An 18,186-nucleotide genomic window follows, 5' to 3' on the forward strand; every position below is an offset into this window, starting at 1 on the left:
GATAATACAATAAGAGTTATGAAGGGTACTAAATATCAGGCTGCATCAGTCCTATCGAATTTCTGCAAAGTGCCCTTCGACGTTGGTGCCCCCCAGATTAAAAGTGCTTCCACCGCCCTTGAAAGCAGTATTGCTGCAAATGCAAAAAATTTATGGAACGACAATAGACCATTCAGATCTCAATAATTAGGTCATATTTTGAGAACGCTGGAATAAACGTAGAATACAGACAATGACATCAAAAGGCTAAGTGAACTAAGCAGGTTATTAGGCACCAGTGGCGAATAAAAGTAAAAAGATCAATGCACTTGGGTTGACCATAGAAGTGATGTGAGTTAATTGAATAGTGGAGATTTTCTTTGATAGCCTCGCAAAATTCTGGTAAACAGTTTTTTTGTTTTTTAGACTGGTGATTAAAGCTTTCAATATGCCATCATTTTTCACACTACAACAAGAGGTCCACTCCTCCAATAGCGTCACCTCTCCCCCAAGGGTACACCTATTTCAGGAAGCTAACAAAAGTTTGGCTTTGCCCTTTCAGACCACGATAGCTGGCTACACGCATGCGCATATTATTACATTGTAAATTGTGTAATATTTCACTATATAAGGTTACTTTACTTTGATACAACAGAAAGAGCTATTAAATATTCATATCTGATGATTCACCTTTGTCAATGTCATCGTTAAGTTCGGTTTATCGTCTACACATGCAGACCTGTTTTATTTCTCAGCAATCACTTGTTACTTCGCAGCCTTGTTAAAATGGAGAAGCTTGTCGGGAACCTTCCCCTGTTAGTGCTGCTGACAGCCTTCTGCTGGGGTAAGAAGCAATCTCTCTTTTGGTCGCTTAATGAATTTAATAGCATCATACTTTAAGTCTATGAAACGTAAAATATACTTAATAATAAATCTTCCAGTAGAGAGTGTTTCAAGTCGCAACTTCTATCTTGCTTTTTTTTCTGGGCATGTCATGTAATTCTGAGTTTATAATCACTTTTTTGTAATGGATTGCCTCTGATTTAACCACCCCCTCCCCCCCCCACTCCCTCCCACTGTCACTGACTATGTTACGTTAAACATATTTAATTTGGAACCAAAAATTGAAACCTACCAGCAAGCCAGGAGTGTTAGCTCAGTGGTTAACGCCGGTGCCTTTCAATCATAATGTTCCGAGTTCGAGTCACTCCAAGATTAATGTATGTCGTCCAGTTACAGAGTTGTTGACAATTCATAATCATGGACGATAAATATGAATCTAAGAGACTGACTTCGGTCAGCTTGCGGCTTTGATAAGCCAATGATGGCTTCTTCGCGAGTTCCTGCTTGCAGGAGGATCTAAATTACATACATACATACATTATCAAGGTAAGGTGATAAAGTTCAAAACATATTTTCTCAAATTACAAGCAACTTGACTGTCGCTTCAGAAAAGGAAACAATATTTATCCACCTCCTCTCTTCCATGGGCCAAGTCAACTTTTGTCCTAATATTCCAACATCATTGTTTCAAAAAGGATTGTTTGCAGTCTTAAAGAAACATTAACTTAAACTATATGTGGTACTTGTAACAAAAGCATAACATGAATATAATTTATGAATAATATTTACAAATGTTACGAAACAGTAGCGTAGTTTATAAACAGTTCCTTCTTGCTAGTTAAGTGTACAAAAATAACCATACATATATGGGATTTGTTGGAATAACACATATCCTCAGTTCTTACTGTAATCCTAATAGCACATGCTACTGATTTATAGCACGATCCAGTTTTTACTTTGGTGCACCCGATACTCATAGCTAGTACAATAACTACTGTGCATGTTCCACAACCGTGCATCAGTAACTACTGCGCTGTATTTATTGTCTTCACAAGTTTACACTATAGCTATGCTGAACCATTATATAAATAATTATGCAATACTAAGCAGCAACCAAAGCCCGACCTGAATAGTCTCCGTGATCCAACTACCACACAGACCCTTTGTGATGCTGTCCGGGATAAGCTTCATGAGTTTAATAAACTTGATGAAATCTCCACGCTCATTCATACGAATGCTGTTGAAGCATGCAACGTTGCTCCTTTCCGTATAAAACAGCCTTATCTGACACCCACAACCATACAGCTAATTCAAGACAAGAGAGAAGCAAGGACCACTGCTGACTTTCCGCGACTTCGTAATGCTGTAAAACGTGCATGCAAAGATGATATGGAAAAATGGTTACTTCAACAAGTAGAGACGATCAATCATGCTTTCTCTACAAATGATACACGAACGCTTTTCAAGACAACCAACCTTCTCACAGTGAAACCAATTGCACCTTTGGCCAACATCAAAGATAAAAACGGCTGTGTTCTACTGACTGTTGATGATGAAGTTCAACGCTGGGAAGAATATGCTCGCGAACTGTTCCACTCTGACAACCAAAGACCAGCAATCATCCGTTATCCATGCACTCCCCACCCACCAACATCAGAAGAGATCAACACTGCGATCAAGAGCCTGAAAAACAACAAAGCACCTGGTTCTGACCTAGTCCTTAGCGAATTCATCAAATCAGTAGCTGAAGATGCTCATATTCGCCTTGCGTTGGATAATGCGGTACAAGATATGTGGTTGACAGGAACCTGGCCTTACTCTCTAACTAACTCTTCATACATAGTTCTCCATAAAAAAGAACGACCGTGGCAACTGTAGTAATTACAGGACACTGGCTCTCATTAGCCACATGAGCAAGATTATCCTCAACATAATCCAGCAACGATTGATCCCTTTTGTTGCAATAGAAGTTTCAGATGCACAGTGTGGATTTGTCCCTGGTAAATCTACTGTTGATGCAATTTTCCGCGTTAAAGGCCTGGCACAAGCTTACCTTGCAGGCAAACAACCCTTACATCTTATTTTTGTTGACTTTCGCAAAGCATTTGACAGTGTTATTCACACCAAGCTATTTGAGATACTTCGTAGGCTTGGTATGGCAGAGGATTTTAGTCCGGATCATTGAGAATCTCTACAGTGACGCACACGGTACCATCTCCTGAAAGGGTCATACTTCAGCTCCGTTTCCAACGCCAGCCGGTGTACGACAGGGATGCCCAATTTCGCCATCTCTTTTCAACATATACACAGAGTACATAATGCGTGAATGGGACGAACGCACCAATCATCTGCCTGCCCCAAATGTTGACGGTCTTGCCTCAAAGGAACAACGCTATGCAGATGATCTAGTCTTGATGGCACTCTCTGCTACTGATGCTGAAGCAATGTTGAATATCTTAGGAGACATTGCTGATGACTATGGCTTGGTGATTCATCCGGACAAGACAGAATACATGATTATTCAAACTTCTATGAGTGTTGATACCATCTATTATAGAGGCAACCCTCTGAAGCGTACACCTGAGTTTAAATACCTTGGCACCTACATCACCTACAATCTCAACGATAGTCGTGAGATCCGTGCTCGTGTAGCCATGACAAAGGCAACCCTCAACTACTGTGCATATTTTAAGTCGAATCGTATCTCTATGGATGTTAAACTCCACCTGACCAGAGCTCTGGTTGCATCTCGTCTTACATACGGTTGTAGCACCTGGACCATAAAAGCGGCTGACATGAATCGCCTTGACGCTTTAGGTAGAGAAATTTGGCGACGTTTGCTTGGTCTCACATGGAAGGACCATGTGTCGAATGAGGAACTAAACACTAAGATTGCGGGCCGTTGGCTATTCTCGTCTGAAACTGTTCTTCAACATAACGCAAAATGGTTCGGACATGCTGTACGTTGTGGAGGCCTTACATGTGCTGTACTCTGTGGGCTACCCTGCGGTTACAAACGTAAGCCAGGCCGACCGCATTTACGATGGATTGACAATCTAACCAAATGGTCCGGCCGTTCTGCAGCCCAGCTACTCGAAGATGGCAGGCACCGGATTAACATTATAAAAGGTTACAAACCTAAGAATGTTTATAATCTTCGGGGAGGTCAACGGGCCAATTTGGCTTATGACTATTGATTGATTGATTGATTGAAGAAAATTTATGTTAAATTCGTCCAGTCTTTAAAATCATGAGACGTGAACCATAAACCAAACAAAAAATACATGTGGTTTGTCAAATACACATGACCAAGATTTATACCAAGTATGATTTCAACTACACATATTATATGATTCTAGAGATATCGTGTGTACAAGCTATATCTGGCTGATTCCAATCTGGCACCACAACTCATGAATAAAAATCATCCCCCATATGAACACTTGCACACTATATATAGGCCTATCTTTGTACCGTATATACGAGGCAGTTTCAAATATATTGACATTTTATGTTAAGCCCGCCGACTCATATACTCGTATCGCTCATTAATGTACAGGAGACGTGTATTGAGAACAACATGAATGATATAATAACCACGTCGAACAAACACACTAATTATGATATAAATCATAAATACACACCACTGGATTAAAATAATGTCATTTTAGTTCAGTGATACACACACATGTGTGTGCGTGCGTGTGTACACGTGATGTTTCTTCACATGTCAATCATCATCGAAATCGGGATTTGGAATATGTTAATGAGCTAAATCGATGATATGTCGATTTAAATAGTTATATGTCAATTTAGTTGCTTGAAACTGGTATAAGTCCAAGGAAATTGACTTCTACCGATTTAATCCGACATATTATCGATTTAAAATGGTAGATGTTGATTTAAATTGACATATACCGATTTGTTTTACATATCATCGATTTAAATTGGTATATGTCGATCTAAATCGGTTTATGTCGATTTAAACTGGTATAGCAACTGTTGTCAGGCAAATCTTGCCGTTTGTCACAAAAATCATGATTTTTTTTTCGGGATATTAGTTCTCAGGGACTAGTAAAATTTCATTAACACGATGATACTTCTAGGCTGTCGGTTCATTCGGTTTGTCGGGAAGGAATTGGTAGTTCCTGGGGGCATGTACAATGATAATGCGATTACGAAAATAATTACTATTTTATGGTCTAAGATCGGTAAATCTGTGGCCTATACATATTATTTCTACGATGTCAGATCACCATTGGTGACAGAATCATGGAACTCTCGTTGATCTACATAATAACGATTTCAAAATTGGTCTGAACCAACGATATTTTGAAAGGCAATGTTGAGTGTTTTCTGCTTGCCAGTTCTGTGGCATCGCACTGGTCTGCTGGTCGTGTCCTCAGAGGAATACGATTTTTACAGATTCTACGATGGCCATCTCTGAATTGTTACGTTGTACCTCAACATTATCTCAAAATGTTAATGCTTTATCTACGAATTGATCACGACATTTGTACGTATTTCTCAAAACTTTACTTTTAATCACAACATTCCAACGTTTATATCGGAATTTCAAAGTGTAATCTCTATATTATACAACCGTTTTACATTTAATTTGTAAATTTCCACTTCTATCATAACTTCGAGACCTTTTATGTCGAAATTTCAACCTTCCAACACGAATAATTGACTTATTTTTGTCTCAATATTTTAGCGTAATTCCTTGTCATTTTGCTTTTGTCGCTTCAAATCCTTAATTTTGAAAGGTCTCTCCCGATAACTCTAGCACTTTATTTACGAATTTTAAGTAATTGAATATCGACATAACAGTGTCGAAGTACAATCAGAGTTGATTGTCCAATTGTCCATAGCGCAGGACCCTGTATCTAAAGCAAATAGTTGTCGTTGTGCGAAATTCGACAGAGATTTATTTCGGACAAAAATTACCCCCCCCCCCTCTCCCTACCTCTCTCGGAGCCATCGAGCGTTAATGGAGCCTCCGTACAGTCTTCACATTTTAAAAGGAATATTCTTCGGTAATTACAAAATGTTGGATATTACATGGGTATGTATGTGTTGCCCTCTGTAAGTATACGATATGTCATGGAGAGAATCTTGAATGAAATTCATATATTGTATATAATGGCACATATATTGAGTAGATAAAACCTATTGTTTTTATCGGAAGTTACAGGTCTTTCGGATCAGAATTTTTGCCACTTTAAACTTAAAAGGAGTGCAAGAGCATCCTTGGTGAATCTTATCTGTCACATATTGATTACATATTCATTGATTAGTAGATTTAAGTTGGTAGTTCTTCCATATTCTACAGATCTCTGTAATATTTTGTCCTTGAAAGGTATCGCCTTTGTTCCCCAATGACAAGGGATTTTTCCCCTGCTTAACCCCCATATTTCCTGAGACCGTGTGCCAAAAATGTAAAACAGAACAATAGTTTTTGTGGAGTATCAATGCTGCCTATAGTAACGTGTACAATCACGCCCCGACTCCGAAAACAATAATAAATAAAACGGATTTGTGGAGTATGAAAACTTCCAATAACATACTTTTTTATCATAGGTTCAGAATAGTTTTAACACTGGCAGGTTTATGCATAGACTTTGAGAAATTCTCACAAAATCTGTGCAAGTCCGGGACTCATTCTGTCAGTATACAAAACTATAGGAGGCTGTAAAAGAATTATTCCTTTTGTGCATAAATTAAAATCTATTCAAAATGTTTAAGAAGCAGATAATATCCGTAGAGAGCAATACGTGCATATCCTAGTAAACCTTTCACTTATTTCATCAGATGATATATTGAATATTTATAGGTCAATAATTTCCCTATCAAAGTCATTGATAAAAAAAAATAGGATAAGTCGTCGGTAAAAAACTGCCGTTTATTTCTCAATTGTAATTTACAATTAGTTACTTATCAGCCTTGTTATAATGGAGAAGCATATCGAAAACCTTCCACTGTTAGTGCTGCTGACAGCCTTCTGCTGGGGTAAGAAGCAATCCCTCTTTTTGACACTTAATGATTTAAATATCATCATTCCTTAACTCTACGAGAGGTAAAATATAATAAAACTAAATCTTCCAGTACAGCGAATATTTCAAGTCGCAAATTCTTTCGTACATTTTTTCTGGGCATGCCAAGTGTTTATAATGTTTATTGTATAATGGGCTGCCTCCGATTTTTCTCACCAAAGATAACCACCCTTCGCCCTCCCCAACACCCCCCCCCCCCCTCCCAGTACATTTACTGAATATGATAAGCTTGAGATCTTTATTTTGGCACCACAAATGTTGTGAGATATTTTGTTACAGACATATTTTTCAGATGTACTTGCATATCGATATTTATATCGATTCGGAAGTCGAAATAAATGGATTGATTTGGTGACGTTTCTTCTTTAATACAGTATCGTTTACACATGGAAGCAACGTCGTGAGAACTACTAATGGTCTACTTGTGGCCAATAACTGCCCCCAACTTGGTCAAACTGCTCTTAATGTTTATGCTATTGACACGTCTAACTCACCACAAATTGGTGGAGAGTTAGATTTGGAAATAACTAAAGATACGGGACTTCAGAGCGATAGCGTGAAGATATCGCAGATAAACCATGGTGACTACTTCTGGGGATGCACCCTGACCGTCGCCCAGCCAAAAAGGTACAAGGGACTTCGCTACGGCGTGTATGAAGCAACGTTGGATTCAGCCACCACTGCTCGAACATTTGTAAAAAGAGAATCAAGTAAGTCTATAAAACTCTTGAGAGTTAAGTGGTCGTACGTATATACTGCCTATAATGCCAACTTCAACCACAAAATACCGCATATTTTACCGTGCGCGATATATATATATATATATATATACATTTTTATATAATATTTAATATATTAATTATAATTACTGATTAATAAATTAATAATTATAATATTTAATTATTTAAATATATATATGTATATATATATATATATATATATATATATATATATATTTATATATATATGTATATATATATATATACATATATATATATATGTATATGTATATATATATATATATATATATATATATATATATACATTAATACATATATATATATATATATATATTTATATATAAATAAATATATATGTATCTATATCTATATCTATATCTATATATATACATATATATATATGGATGGATGGATGGATGGATGGATGGATGGATGGATGGATGGATGGATGGATGGATGGATGGATGGATGGATGGATGGATGGATGGATGGATGGATGGATGGATGGATGGATGGATGGATGGATGGATGGATGGATGGATGGATGGATGGATGGATGGATGGATGGATGGATGGATGGATGGATGGATGGATGGATGGATGGATGGATGGATGGATGGATGGATGGATGGATGGATGGATGGATGGATGGATGGATGGATGGATGGATGGATGGATGGATGGATGGATGGATGGATGGATGGATGGATGGATGGATGGATGGATGGATAGATAGATATATAAATACATAACAACTTATTGTTTAATTACAGAGGTTCTTGACACTCGTGGGGTGTTCACTGTTACTCTCTATCCTGCCTCTGGTGACCCGTCGGAAACCGATCTGGCTCCTCACGATCCATTTGGAGTGGTTTGGAGTCCCGGATGTTGGCAGATTCAGTGGTGCAAAGGCAAAAGAAGAAACATCTATACCGGTCCTAAGTTGCAGCTGAGCAAAATAGAGGGCGCTGCGGGTATTTTTACCATCAGACGCGGTAAAAGGGGAAGAAGAGGTTTGTTCGCCCAAATCGAAGTTATCGTCGCAAGTGAGTAACTTTAAATGAACGCAAAATATATGATATATATGAATATTAATGATGTTCTGAAGAAGGTAATGTTGAGCCAATCATGGATCAGATGCCACATCACGTGTGACCCCAAAGCTTGGCAAATGTTTCTTTATACAGGCAAATTAGTTCTGGAAAAGGAATCAAACAGTGCTGACGATCAGTATTACGGCCAACTAATTGATACTTATACTTGTTTCCAATCAGTATCTTGAAGTAATTTTACAGCCTTTTAATTGTGGTGTGCCTATGTAGAGCATTACTTTGCATTACGTGCGTAGAGTTGACTACATATATTCATAACTTACAGTATTGTGTTTGCGTCTTTCTGATTAATTAACAGTGCTTTAATTACTACCAAGCACAACACTTCGAAGATATAAACATCGATGAAATCAAAGCGGCGAAATTCCCTTCCTTACCACATACTTCGGTCCCATTCCATGTCACCCTCTACCATCCTCTCTACACCCGTAGCCTCTCATCTTTCTTCTTTAAGAAGCAAGTTTACGTACCACTGAGGATTTACTCCAAGACTTGTTGAGTCTATTGAACTGATGTGTTTATTTCTGTATCTTGCTGTAGGTTGCCCACCTGACATGTACCATAGAATTGGAAAATGCTCATCTCGTAGTAATTTCCCTTGCTTGAATGGAGGAGTAGGCAAAGATGGATCAGATCAGTGCACCTGTCCGCCTCCATTTGGCGGATCCGTTTGTGACGAAGGTGTGAAGGCCTTTTTTACTTAACCGAAGAATTATATGGTTATATTACCTAAGAACTGCATATAATGTTATTGCGTCATTTTGTATTTGATAACCAATTTGACCAAACTAATATCCGATAGGCTATATGATTGGAAATTACATATCTTGGTGAGAAATCAAAAGTTTCAGTTTCGCAGACTAGGTATGTGATTCAACAGATACAATACGAATTCAAAGTGAACCTAAACTCTGATAAGGATTGTTCGCTTGTTCGTCTTCTTCCTTTTGTTGTTGTTTTGCGTGTGTGCGTGGGTGACTTGTTTTGTATTCTGACTGAGCACTTGATCAAAGGAATTGCAAGTCAACAGACGTCGTCAATTTAAAAGAATCACCTGAGAAAACTTCCATTTAATTAAGGAAGTATTGCTGAGGTTACGTGGTACGTGAATTGTTGCTATGGTGGTTTTTTTCGGTTTTGTTTATGTGTGTTGGTTTTCTTTTTCTTCTATCTTGTTAGAACTTGAAGCAAGTCCACTTTACACTGGCATCCTAGGCCAAGAAGAAACGGATACCGTTAGTACCTTGCGATGCGGTGACCTGGAAGGTGGAAACACACGATGCAAAGGTTTCCTATTCTGCTTTGCTGATTTGTATGGGTGCAAGTGCGCACCGGGTTGGCATGGTAACAAGTGCGATCGAGGTATGTTCCTAATTATGATTAGTCGCTGCAACTGTAGACTGTATGCTTGTTTTAACCAGGTGCGGACGCACGGAATCTCTATACTTCGTTGAACCGTTGAAGTGTTCAACTTCATTGTCCTAAATTAGGTTTGCTTGTCTTGGATTGAGTTTGTCAGAGTAGTTAAAGAAAGACACAACAATTTTGTTAAAGTCCATCCACGTTAATACTCTGGATATACGCCAGACCAGATTTTTCATAAGAGACAATTTCGATTGTCAGTATTGCTAAGGGCAGAAGATAACTCAAGTTACTTCAGGTCTGCATACGTAATTGGATAATAAAGTAGTTTATAATTTGATCGCAGCATCGCTTGTGGCTAACAAACATGGTTTCTAAATATTAAAATGCGTGGACAGAGTTATAGACTTGATCAAGTCTTCGGCGTCATTTGTGCGAAGGATCATCAAATCTTTTATATCTGCTAAACGGGATAAGAATTCTCTCAGCTATTAGAGCAAGTTATGTATGGACAGTTATCTCTATTACATACAACGACGAAGATGATAAGGTTTTGTGTCTCCTTTAAGGTGTTTACTAATTGAACGAATAACTTCATAAGACAGCAATAAAAGGCAACGATAAGACGAAGTTTTCCTTTTAAAACATAAAGCTTGGAGTGATTCAGCCTTGTAATATCACGGTCTCTGTTGTATAGAACGAGGATTATCGGATTTTTTGAAAAGCACACTGACAATCATTATATTTTATGATGTGCTTTGTCTATGCCCTTGGAAGAAGAAAAACAAACAGACAAAATAAAGAGTGACTTTGTAAAAAGTTTGTGTGTTAAAATAATAGCCGTAATATACAACAACAAAAGAATTATACCAATTGTAGGGAAGGCAATTGTTTAGTGTGCCATTCTCTGCATTTTGTAGGCGCCTTGTCAATTGCATCAAGGCTATACATTAATTACTTTCAGAATTACACAGGATGAGACAAACTCATCCATATAAGGTATACAGGTCAATTCGATCAAGAAATTATGTGTATTAACTTAAGTAAACAACTCTGACATTGATGACGTAGCAAAGAAAATGGCCATTACACTTAGCTCAACAGACGGATTAGACAGGCTAGCAAAAGAACGATCAATTCTACGATAAATGCATTGTGGGGGTGGGGTGGGGGTGGGAGTGGGAAGAAGGTGTGCAGATGGATATGTTCCCATGCATACTAATATTTTGACAACCAATTATTTAGATTAAACTGAGGTTAAATGATGGACAGTAGTAGGTACATTTAAACAGAAACTTTCAACAGATGGGAGCACCCAGGAAGGTACTCAAAAACAAGAGACTATGAAGATGAAGAGATTGATTCCAACCGGGGATTGTGGTGTGAGATGGGGGGAGGGGGGTTCCCGCAGACCTGGCATTCAATTTCAAATGCACCATTGATAAAAGAGAAAAATCCTTTCAACAAATACAAATTTTCATGAGGATAATTGTTAATTTAGTAAAGTTTTCGATTCTTTTCCTATTTTTGCCAACAATTCACTATTTATTATTTCATTCTTCGCTGGACACACACTATCTCTCTTTCTTTTCACAGCTTGTCCGAAGGGTAGATGGGGTGCTGATTGCTCTCAACACTGCCCGTCATCCAACAACGATTGTAACCAATTCCGTGGACCAGAAAAACAAGTTCCCCCTCCTTAGTGATAACATCATCTATACATTATGATTCTATCGAATGAACCTAGTTTGATTCTCTTGATTTACGGTTAAGAAGTATATATAGACCAATACTGATTTGCAGGCGCTAAAACCCACGGTTATCTTTGATTTAATTGACTTAAGGGCTTTTTCAAGTGAAGTTTCCCCAGACGAGACTTACCCCAGTTAGTAATTACCCTTGAACATCATGCGTATACTGTACTATTTTATACATCTCTTTCTTTCATGTTTTAAGTTTGCCTGCCTCTCTTTTTTCTTCTCACTGAGGTTCGTTTGCCATACATACATTGAAACACCCTCTGTGATGTTTATTTGTTCGGTGATGGTGGTGTTTACTCCATTTTTTTTCATTTAACATTATGTACCCACCGAGCAATACATTAGCCTGCTAACAAATTAAACAAGAAAATAATTTGCATTTTCCTCTTTGTGGTCGACGGTGTAGCAGCAAGACTTTATCAGCAAAAGTATTTCATTCTTGTGTATTTTCAAAGGTCATTTGAGTCAACAGGGCCAAATTCTGGAAACCTCGTCTGGGGGAAGGGATTTAAGAGGGGGTGGTATCAATTTGTGTAAACAGGTTTTGAAAGGTGGCAGTCTATGCACTGTACAAATTGAAGCCTGTGCACATGCACAAGAGCGGCAAATTATATCAATTTCCCCTGACTGATTTAGGTAGCGGCATAAAGTGTCGCCAGATTTATTAAGCGACATCAAGTCACAATGTCTCGATTTCTAATAGCCTTTGTAATGATATTATGAAGAAGTATAAAAGTATCACAGAGTTGTCAGTCCTGCTGTGGCATAACCAACCAAAATTACCGACCGAATTTTGAATGAAATCATATATAATTGAGACACCCACCCACGTGACTACGTGCCTGACTCTGAAACAAAGTATAGATAAGACTCAAGAGTGTCATAGCCTTCTGATTTATGTGTTTTCGAATTTCTCTGGTTAAACTTTAAATGTTGCAGTTTTCGGTTGTCAGAGGAAGCTGTAATTGAATGAATGCATTGGTACCGTTAATAAAGAGATAAACATTGCTGAAGTCTCAAAGTTGTCAAGAACAATTTATTAAATAATATCATATGTAGGATTCAACAGGTGGTTATCGTATCGAATTCTTTACTAGTGATCGTCCGTCTACCATAAGGATTTATGACCATGTCACTGATTTACTCAATTGAGACCGACGTAGTCTCTATGAAACATTGACCTCCAATTAAATATGTCACTGCCACTCGATTAAATGATAGAGTCTTGAGCAAGTTTTAATTTCTTGAAAACTATCCCATATATTATAAATATGACTGTGACAAGACCAGTAGAGAATTTTAGTATCTGGTACGTGAATCTGGGAAACATGCAGTCATACAGGCGTGCAGTCATGCAGTCGTGCAGTCGTGCAGTCATGTTTGCGTGTGTGTCTGACGCCCAGGTTGTGATGTACACGATATCTCAAGTTAGGAACCATTGTTACTTTTCATACTTGGCATGTGGATGCATAAGAGTGAGTAGAAGAACATTTTTTATAGGTGGAGGACAAAGGTTATCTGAGGTCACCAGAGGTCAAAAGCTGAAAACCTTGTAAACACGACATCTCATGATAAGAATTATGAATACTTTGTATACCTATAGCATGTGCATGCCTCATATTGAAAAACCGAAGCATAGAGATTACGTTGGAGGTCAAGGATCATCTTAAGTCACCAGACGTCAAACATATATTAATATATATGTATATCAATATGTATAGCCTATATATATAGCCGATATATATATAGCCTATATATAGCCTACATATAGCCTATATAAATAGCCTACATAAATAGCCATATATAGCCTATATATATGTGTGTACTATGTCCCCATATTACCCCAGGCCTTGTGATTCTAATAATGTTATTTACATATTCTACTGTGTACTTTGCAAAGAGGGCAATTGGGCAATTATGTAGGTGGAACAGCAAACAATATATATATATATATATATATATATATATATATATATATATCACCGACTAAATCTTGTATACTTGATACTCTCCCAACCTGGCTCCTAAAGAAGACATTAAACTCACACCTACCAGATCTGTTACAAATTGTAAATATATCCCTTACCAGTGGTACTATGTAATCCTCAGCGAAGACCGCTGTCGAAATACATCTCCTTAAAGGCAATGAAAAATCGCCCAAAACTGCGTGCCGCGCTGTGAAAAAAGTTAACTTTCCGTCGCTTGCAACTGACGTTTTCTTCTTATCGCTACAAAATGCAGACAGTAATGAAACGTGATACCTTGTTGTCTTTTATCTAGACCTTAGATGTCCACGCTGATGTGTACACTGTGTTGTGGGTATTGACCGTAGCTGCATGTATTGACTGTACACTAGTGTCTAATTACCGACGGCAGCAAGCTGTGTGTGTATTTTCTGAGATCGATGGTGGTGTCTAACACTTCTGTTACACCTCATTCGAAACTAGGTCAGATTACCGGCATGAGACGTTTCTTTGTGCGCGAGTCTTCACACCCTTCAAGAAACCAATCATGCGGGATCCTTCTGTACAAACCGATTACAGACCCATATCGAACCTTTCCTTTCTTGGTAAGGTACTCGAGAGAGTTGTTTTAAAGGGGTTGGTATCACACATTCAAAACAACAACTTGGATGAGTTGTTCCAGTCCGCCTGCAAAACCAAACATTCGACTGAAACCGCGTTTATTCGAATACACAACGACTTATCGTGTATTATGGACAGTAATAAGGCTGTACTATTGGTGTTATTGGATCCCAGTGCAGTTTTTGACACTGTAAATCACGAGAAGTTGCGAGACATATTACAGACGTCTTTTGGAATATCTAATATGGCATTAAATTGGTTTGTATCCTACCTGAGCAATCGTTCAAAGTGTATTTGTGTTAATGGGCACTATCGAATCCTCGACGTATTCGCTATCGGTTTCCACAAGGATCGGCTCTGAGCTCTGTGCATTTTTCACTCTACACGAAACCCCTGCAAGATATCATTCAACACTGTGGCCTAAGTTACCACCGATATGCCGATGATTTTACAGCTGTTCATCGGTTATGATCCTGTCGGCCCTTTAAGCTGTATATAAGCCGTGGAAAAAAATCCAAATTGCATTATGCATATCAGTAACAATTGTCTTAAGCTAAATAATGACAAAACCGAACTTTTCAGTCTAATGTCCCCGCATCAATTGCGTCGGTACGACAGGATTTCACTTTCTATTGATGGATTGGTTATTAAACCGTCAAAAGGCGTAAAGGTACTTGGTGTTTGCTTAGATGAACATCTCTCAATGTCTGGTCAGGTCTCCAGTGTTGTCAAAAGTTGCTCTTACCATCTGCGGAATATTGGTAAAGTCCGCAAATATATTACTACTGTGGCTTGTCGCGCTGCTGTGCAGAGCCCTGTGGTATCCCCTTATGGACTACTGCTGCAGCTTGCTATCAGCTATTCCACAAATCAAATTCGACGACTGCAGCTATAGTTCAATATAATGCGCCACGCCTTATTTCCAAAACTGCTCACAGAGACCACATCTCATCTGTTCTGGCTTCTCTGCACTGGATTCCTTGCCAACTCCGTATACCATTTCGCATCCTCAAATATATATAGAAATGACTTCATCAGTTGTCACCAGTTTACTTGCAGGAAATAATCCATATCCACAAGCCTTCTCGCATGATTCGGTCATCCTCCGAAACTTCTGCTCTCAAAACTCGTAGATCAAACAAGCGAGTCGGGGAGCAAAGCTTTTAGCCATGTCGGACCGTTGTTGTGGAACAAGTTACCATCAGAAATATGAAGCTTTACCTCTATCAGCACTTTCAAATCAGCGTTTAAGACGTTTTATTTCAAACAAAAAAATGGTTAATTGTATTCAATTGTATTTTTGTATTTTGTAGTTGTTTTGTTAAGCGCATTGAACCCTGGGATTTTGCGTTATATAAGCACCGGTGTAATAATAAAGAATATCGAGATGGTTAGTCCGTACAGATGATGAAGTGTAGCCATCTATGCATTATTATTATATTTATTTTGTTAAAGTAAATGATATGTTACTTTATTTTACCAACCATGCAAATATGCATGCTGCCGAACAATGTTTTCTTTTGTTGAAAAATCATAACTTGAGATAGGAATACACTAGAGAGATTCATATAGCTTTATTTTGTACAAAAAACAGCCTTCTTCCATAAACCTCCTTTTCTGAGCATCATTAGCAATTCAAACCTGTTTGAAGATAGCGGACTTTAAGAGCGGACAATAAGAGCAGACAATAGCGAGACTAGAGTTCCTTTAGGAGACAAGCAAAGAGCGCCATCTAATTTCTGGCGGACAATAAGCCATGGTCAAGGTGCAGCAGTATTCAGAAGTTATTTGTACATATAATTTAAATACAATTCATCTCACTAATGAATTGCTTTCAATTATAAATCTTTAGTTATAGAAATAATTAGGTAGTGCGATGCACATCACGAAATAACGCAATGTCTCTTCTATCACTCTGTTCATGTTTGATATCGGTGACATAACTTAAATTTCGGTTGAAAAAAAAGGATACTTGTGGTTACTATAAATTCCACCACATCGTGTACAAACTACCGTTACGTACTAACGAAATGATTAAAATTAACTATCTTTAGTTCTAGGAATAGTAAGGTAGTGCGATACACATCACGAAATAAAGCAAGGTTTCGTCGATCACTCTATTAATGTTTGATATCGGTGACATAACTTCTATCTTCGCCAAAATTTCGATTCACTAAAGTAATTATATTTGTGATTACGTTGAATTCTACTACATCGTGTACAAACTGCTGTTTCAACTCAGTCCATAACGAAATGTTTAAAATTAAATATCTTTACTTTATAGCAAGGGCGTAGGAACCGGGGGCTGGGGGCGCCAGCCCCCCAGTGAAAAATATGGGGGCGGAAGTATCATTCCGCCCCCCCCCCCCCGCTCCGCGAGTCAGAAAACCCCTTTTTCATTTCCAAATGAGAAAATAATCTCATTTGGAGCACCAAATTGCATCTATAAGGCCAGGTGAAAATGCAAAATTATTTACAAAATGGATTGGGTGTTGAAGTGTGCTATATTGCACCAAATTGCATCTGAGGCCACCTGGAAATGCAAAAAAAATCCAAAGGGGAGGGGACACCCCTTCCCCTTAGACCCCTCCCCCAGGCCGACCATCAGTCTTCAGCCCCCCCCCCCCACTCAAAAGTACCTTCCTACGCCACTGCTTTATAGAAATAGTTAGGTATTGCGAGGCATATCACGGAATAGGGCAATGTGTCCTCTATCACTCTGTTAATGTTTGATATCGGTGACATAACTTCTATCTGCGACAGTTTGTTACGTGACCGATATCAAACATTATTAGAGTGAAAGAAGGGACTTGTCTCTGTCTCGTGATGTGTATCGCACTTCTTAGCTATTCCTATCAGAAATATTATTAATTATAAACATTTCATTAGTGGGATGAATTGTCTTAAATTTTATGTACAAACAATTATTGAGTACCACTGCACTTTCACCGTTGCTTATTGTAGAAAATAGATGGCGCTCTTCGCTTTTCTCCTTATTGTCTGCTCTTATTGTCTGCTCTTAAAGTCCCCTCTTAATGTCCGCTACCTTCAAGCAGGTGCAATTCAACTCGAGCATTTGGATCGTATCGAACCACGTCTCGTATGGCGGGTCATCAGTCTCAAATCGTGGGGAATCGACATATACCGATTTAAATCGACATATACCAATTTCCTTGGACTTATACCAGTTTCTAGCAGCTTAGTATATATTACAGAGCTTGCCAATACCAAGTAGGTAAGCTGGAAAGTGCAGTGGGTTTGGGGGGCATAATGCAGAGTACTACAGAGAGGGTAAATTTTGTTGAAAATTGTCCTAATTTACTGTCGTAGCCTTGATTGGGAACAGCGGTTATACATCTATTTATAATAAGCATATGTTTTAGTTACCATCACATAGCCTGTAGCTATCAGGCGCGGCGGAACGGAAAAATTATTGGGGGGGCTAATGTGTGGAGACTATCTAAGCGGAGCGCCACCATGGGTTGGCGCGGAGCGTACAAGAGAATTTTGGGTTTTTTCAAACCCCCAGATGGCCGGAAACGGCACTTCCCGAGTGTTTTATGCTGCGAATACCTAGCCCTAAAATATGGGTCTCAAGCCTGCAATTTCTCAGATTGCACGTAAAAGTCTGTAAAAACATTGTAATTTGTATATTCGATGGTGTTTTAAGAGAGTAGCTATTACTCGTAGTGTACTCGCAAAGACGTTTTTGAGTGTAGTAAGGGCAGTGGCGGAGCTAGGGGTATTGG

General features: G+C 38.5%; 1 protein-coding gene across 3 annotated transcripts; it reads left to right on the top strand.

The window, feature by feature from the left end:
- Positions 1-704: 704 nt before the first annotated feature.
- LOC139962968 (uncharacterized) lies at positions 705-13,116 on the top strand. Of its 3 annotated transcripts, none has more exons than XM_071963392.1 (6): positions 705-823; positions 7,253-7,588; positions 8,392-8,664; positions 9,271-9,411; positions 9,910-10,092; positions 11,689-13,116. In XM_071963392.1, the coding sequence occupies exons 1-6, from the start codon at positions 766-768 to the stop codon at positions 11,793-11,795; spliced, it is 1,098 nt and encodes a 365-aa protein (XP_071819493.1). In that variant the 5' UTR covers positions 705-765; the 3' UTR covers positions 11,796-13,116. The 3 variants fall into 3 exon arrangements, with proteins under 3 accessions (XP_071819493.1, XP_071819495.1, XP_071819494.1); XM_071963394.1 differs by lacking the exon at positions 705-823 and adding an exon at positions 5,809-5,890; XM_071963393.1 differs by lacking the exon at positions 705-823 and adding an exon at positions 6,745-6,834.
- Positions 13,117-18,186: the final 5,070 nt, after the last annotated feature.

The sequence above is a fragment of the Apostichopus japonicus genome, chromosome 21 (assembly GCF_037975245.1).
Source record: "Apostichopus japonicus isolate 1M-3 chromosome 21, ASM3797524v1, whole genome shotgun sequence".
Classification (NCBI taxonomy): Eukaryota; Metazoa; Echinodermata; class Holothuroidea; order Aspidochirotida; family Stichopodidae; genus Apostichopus; species Apostichopus japonicus.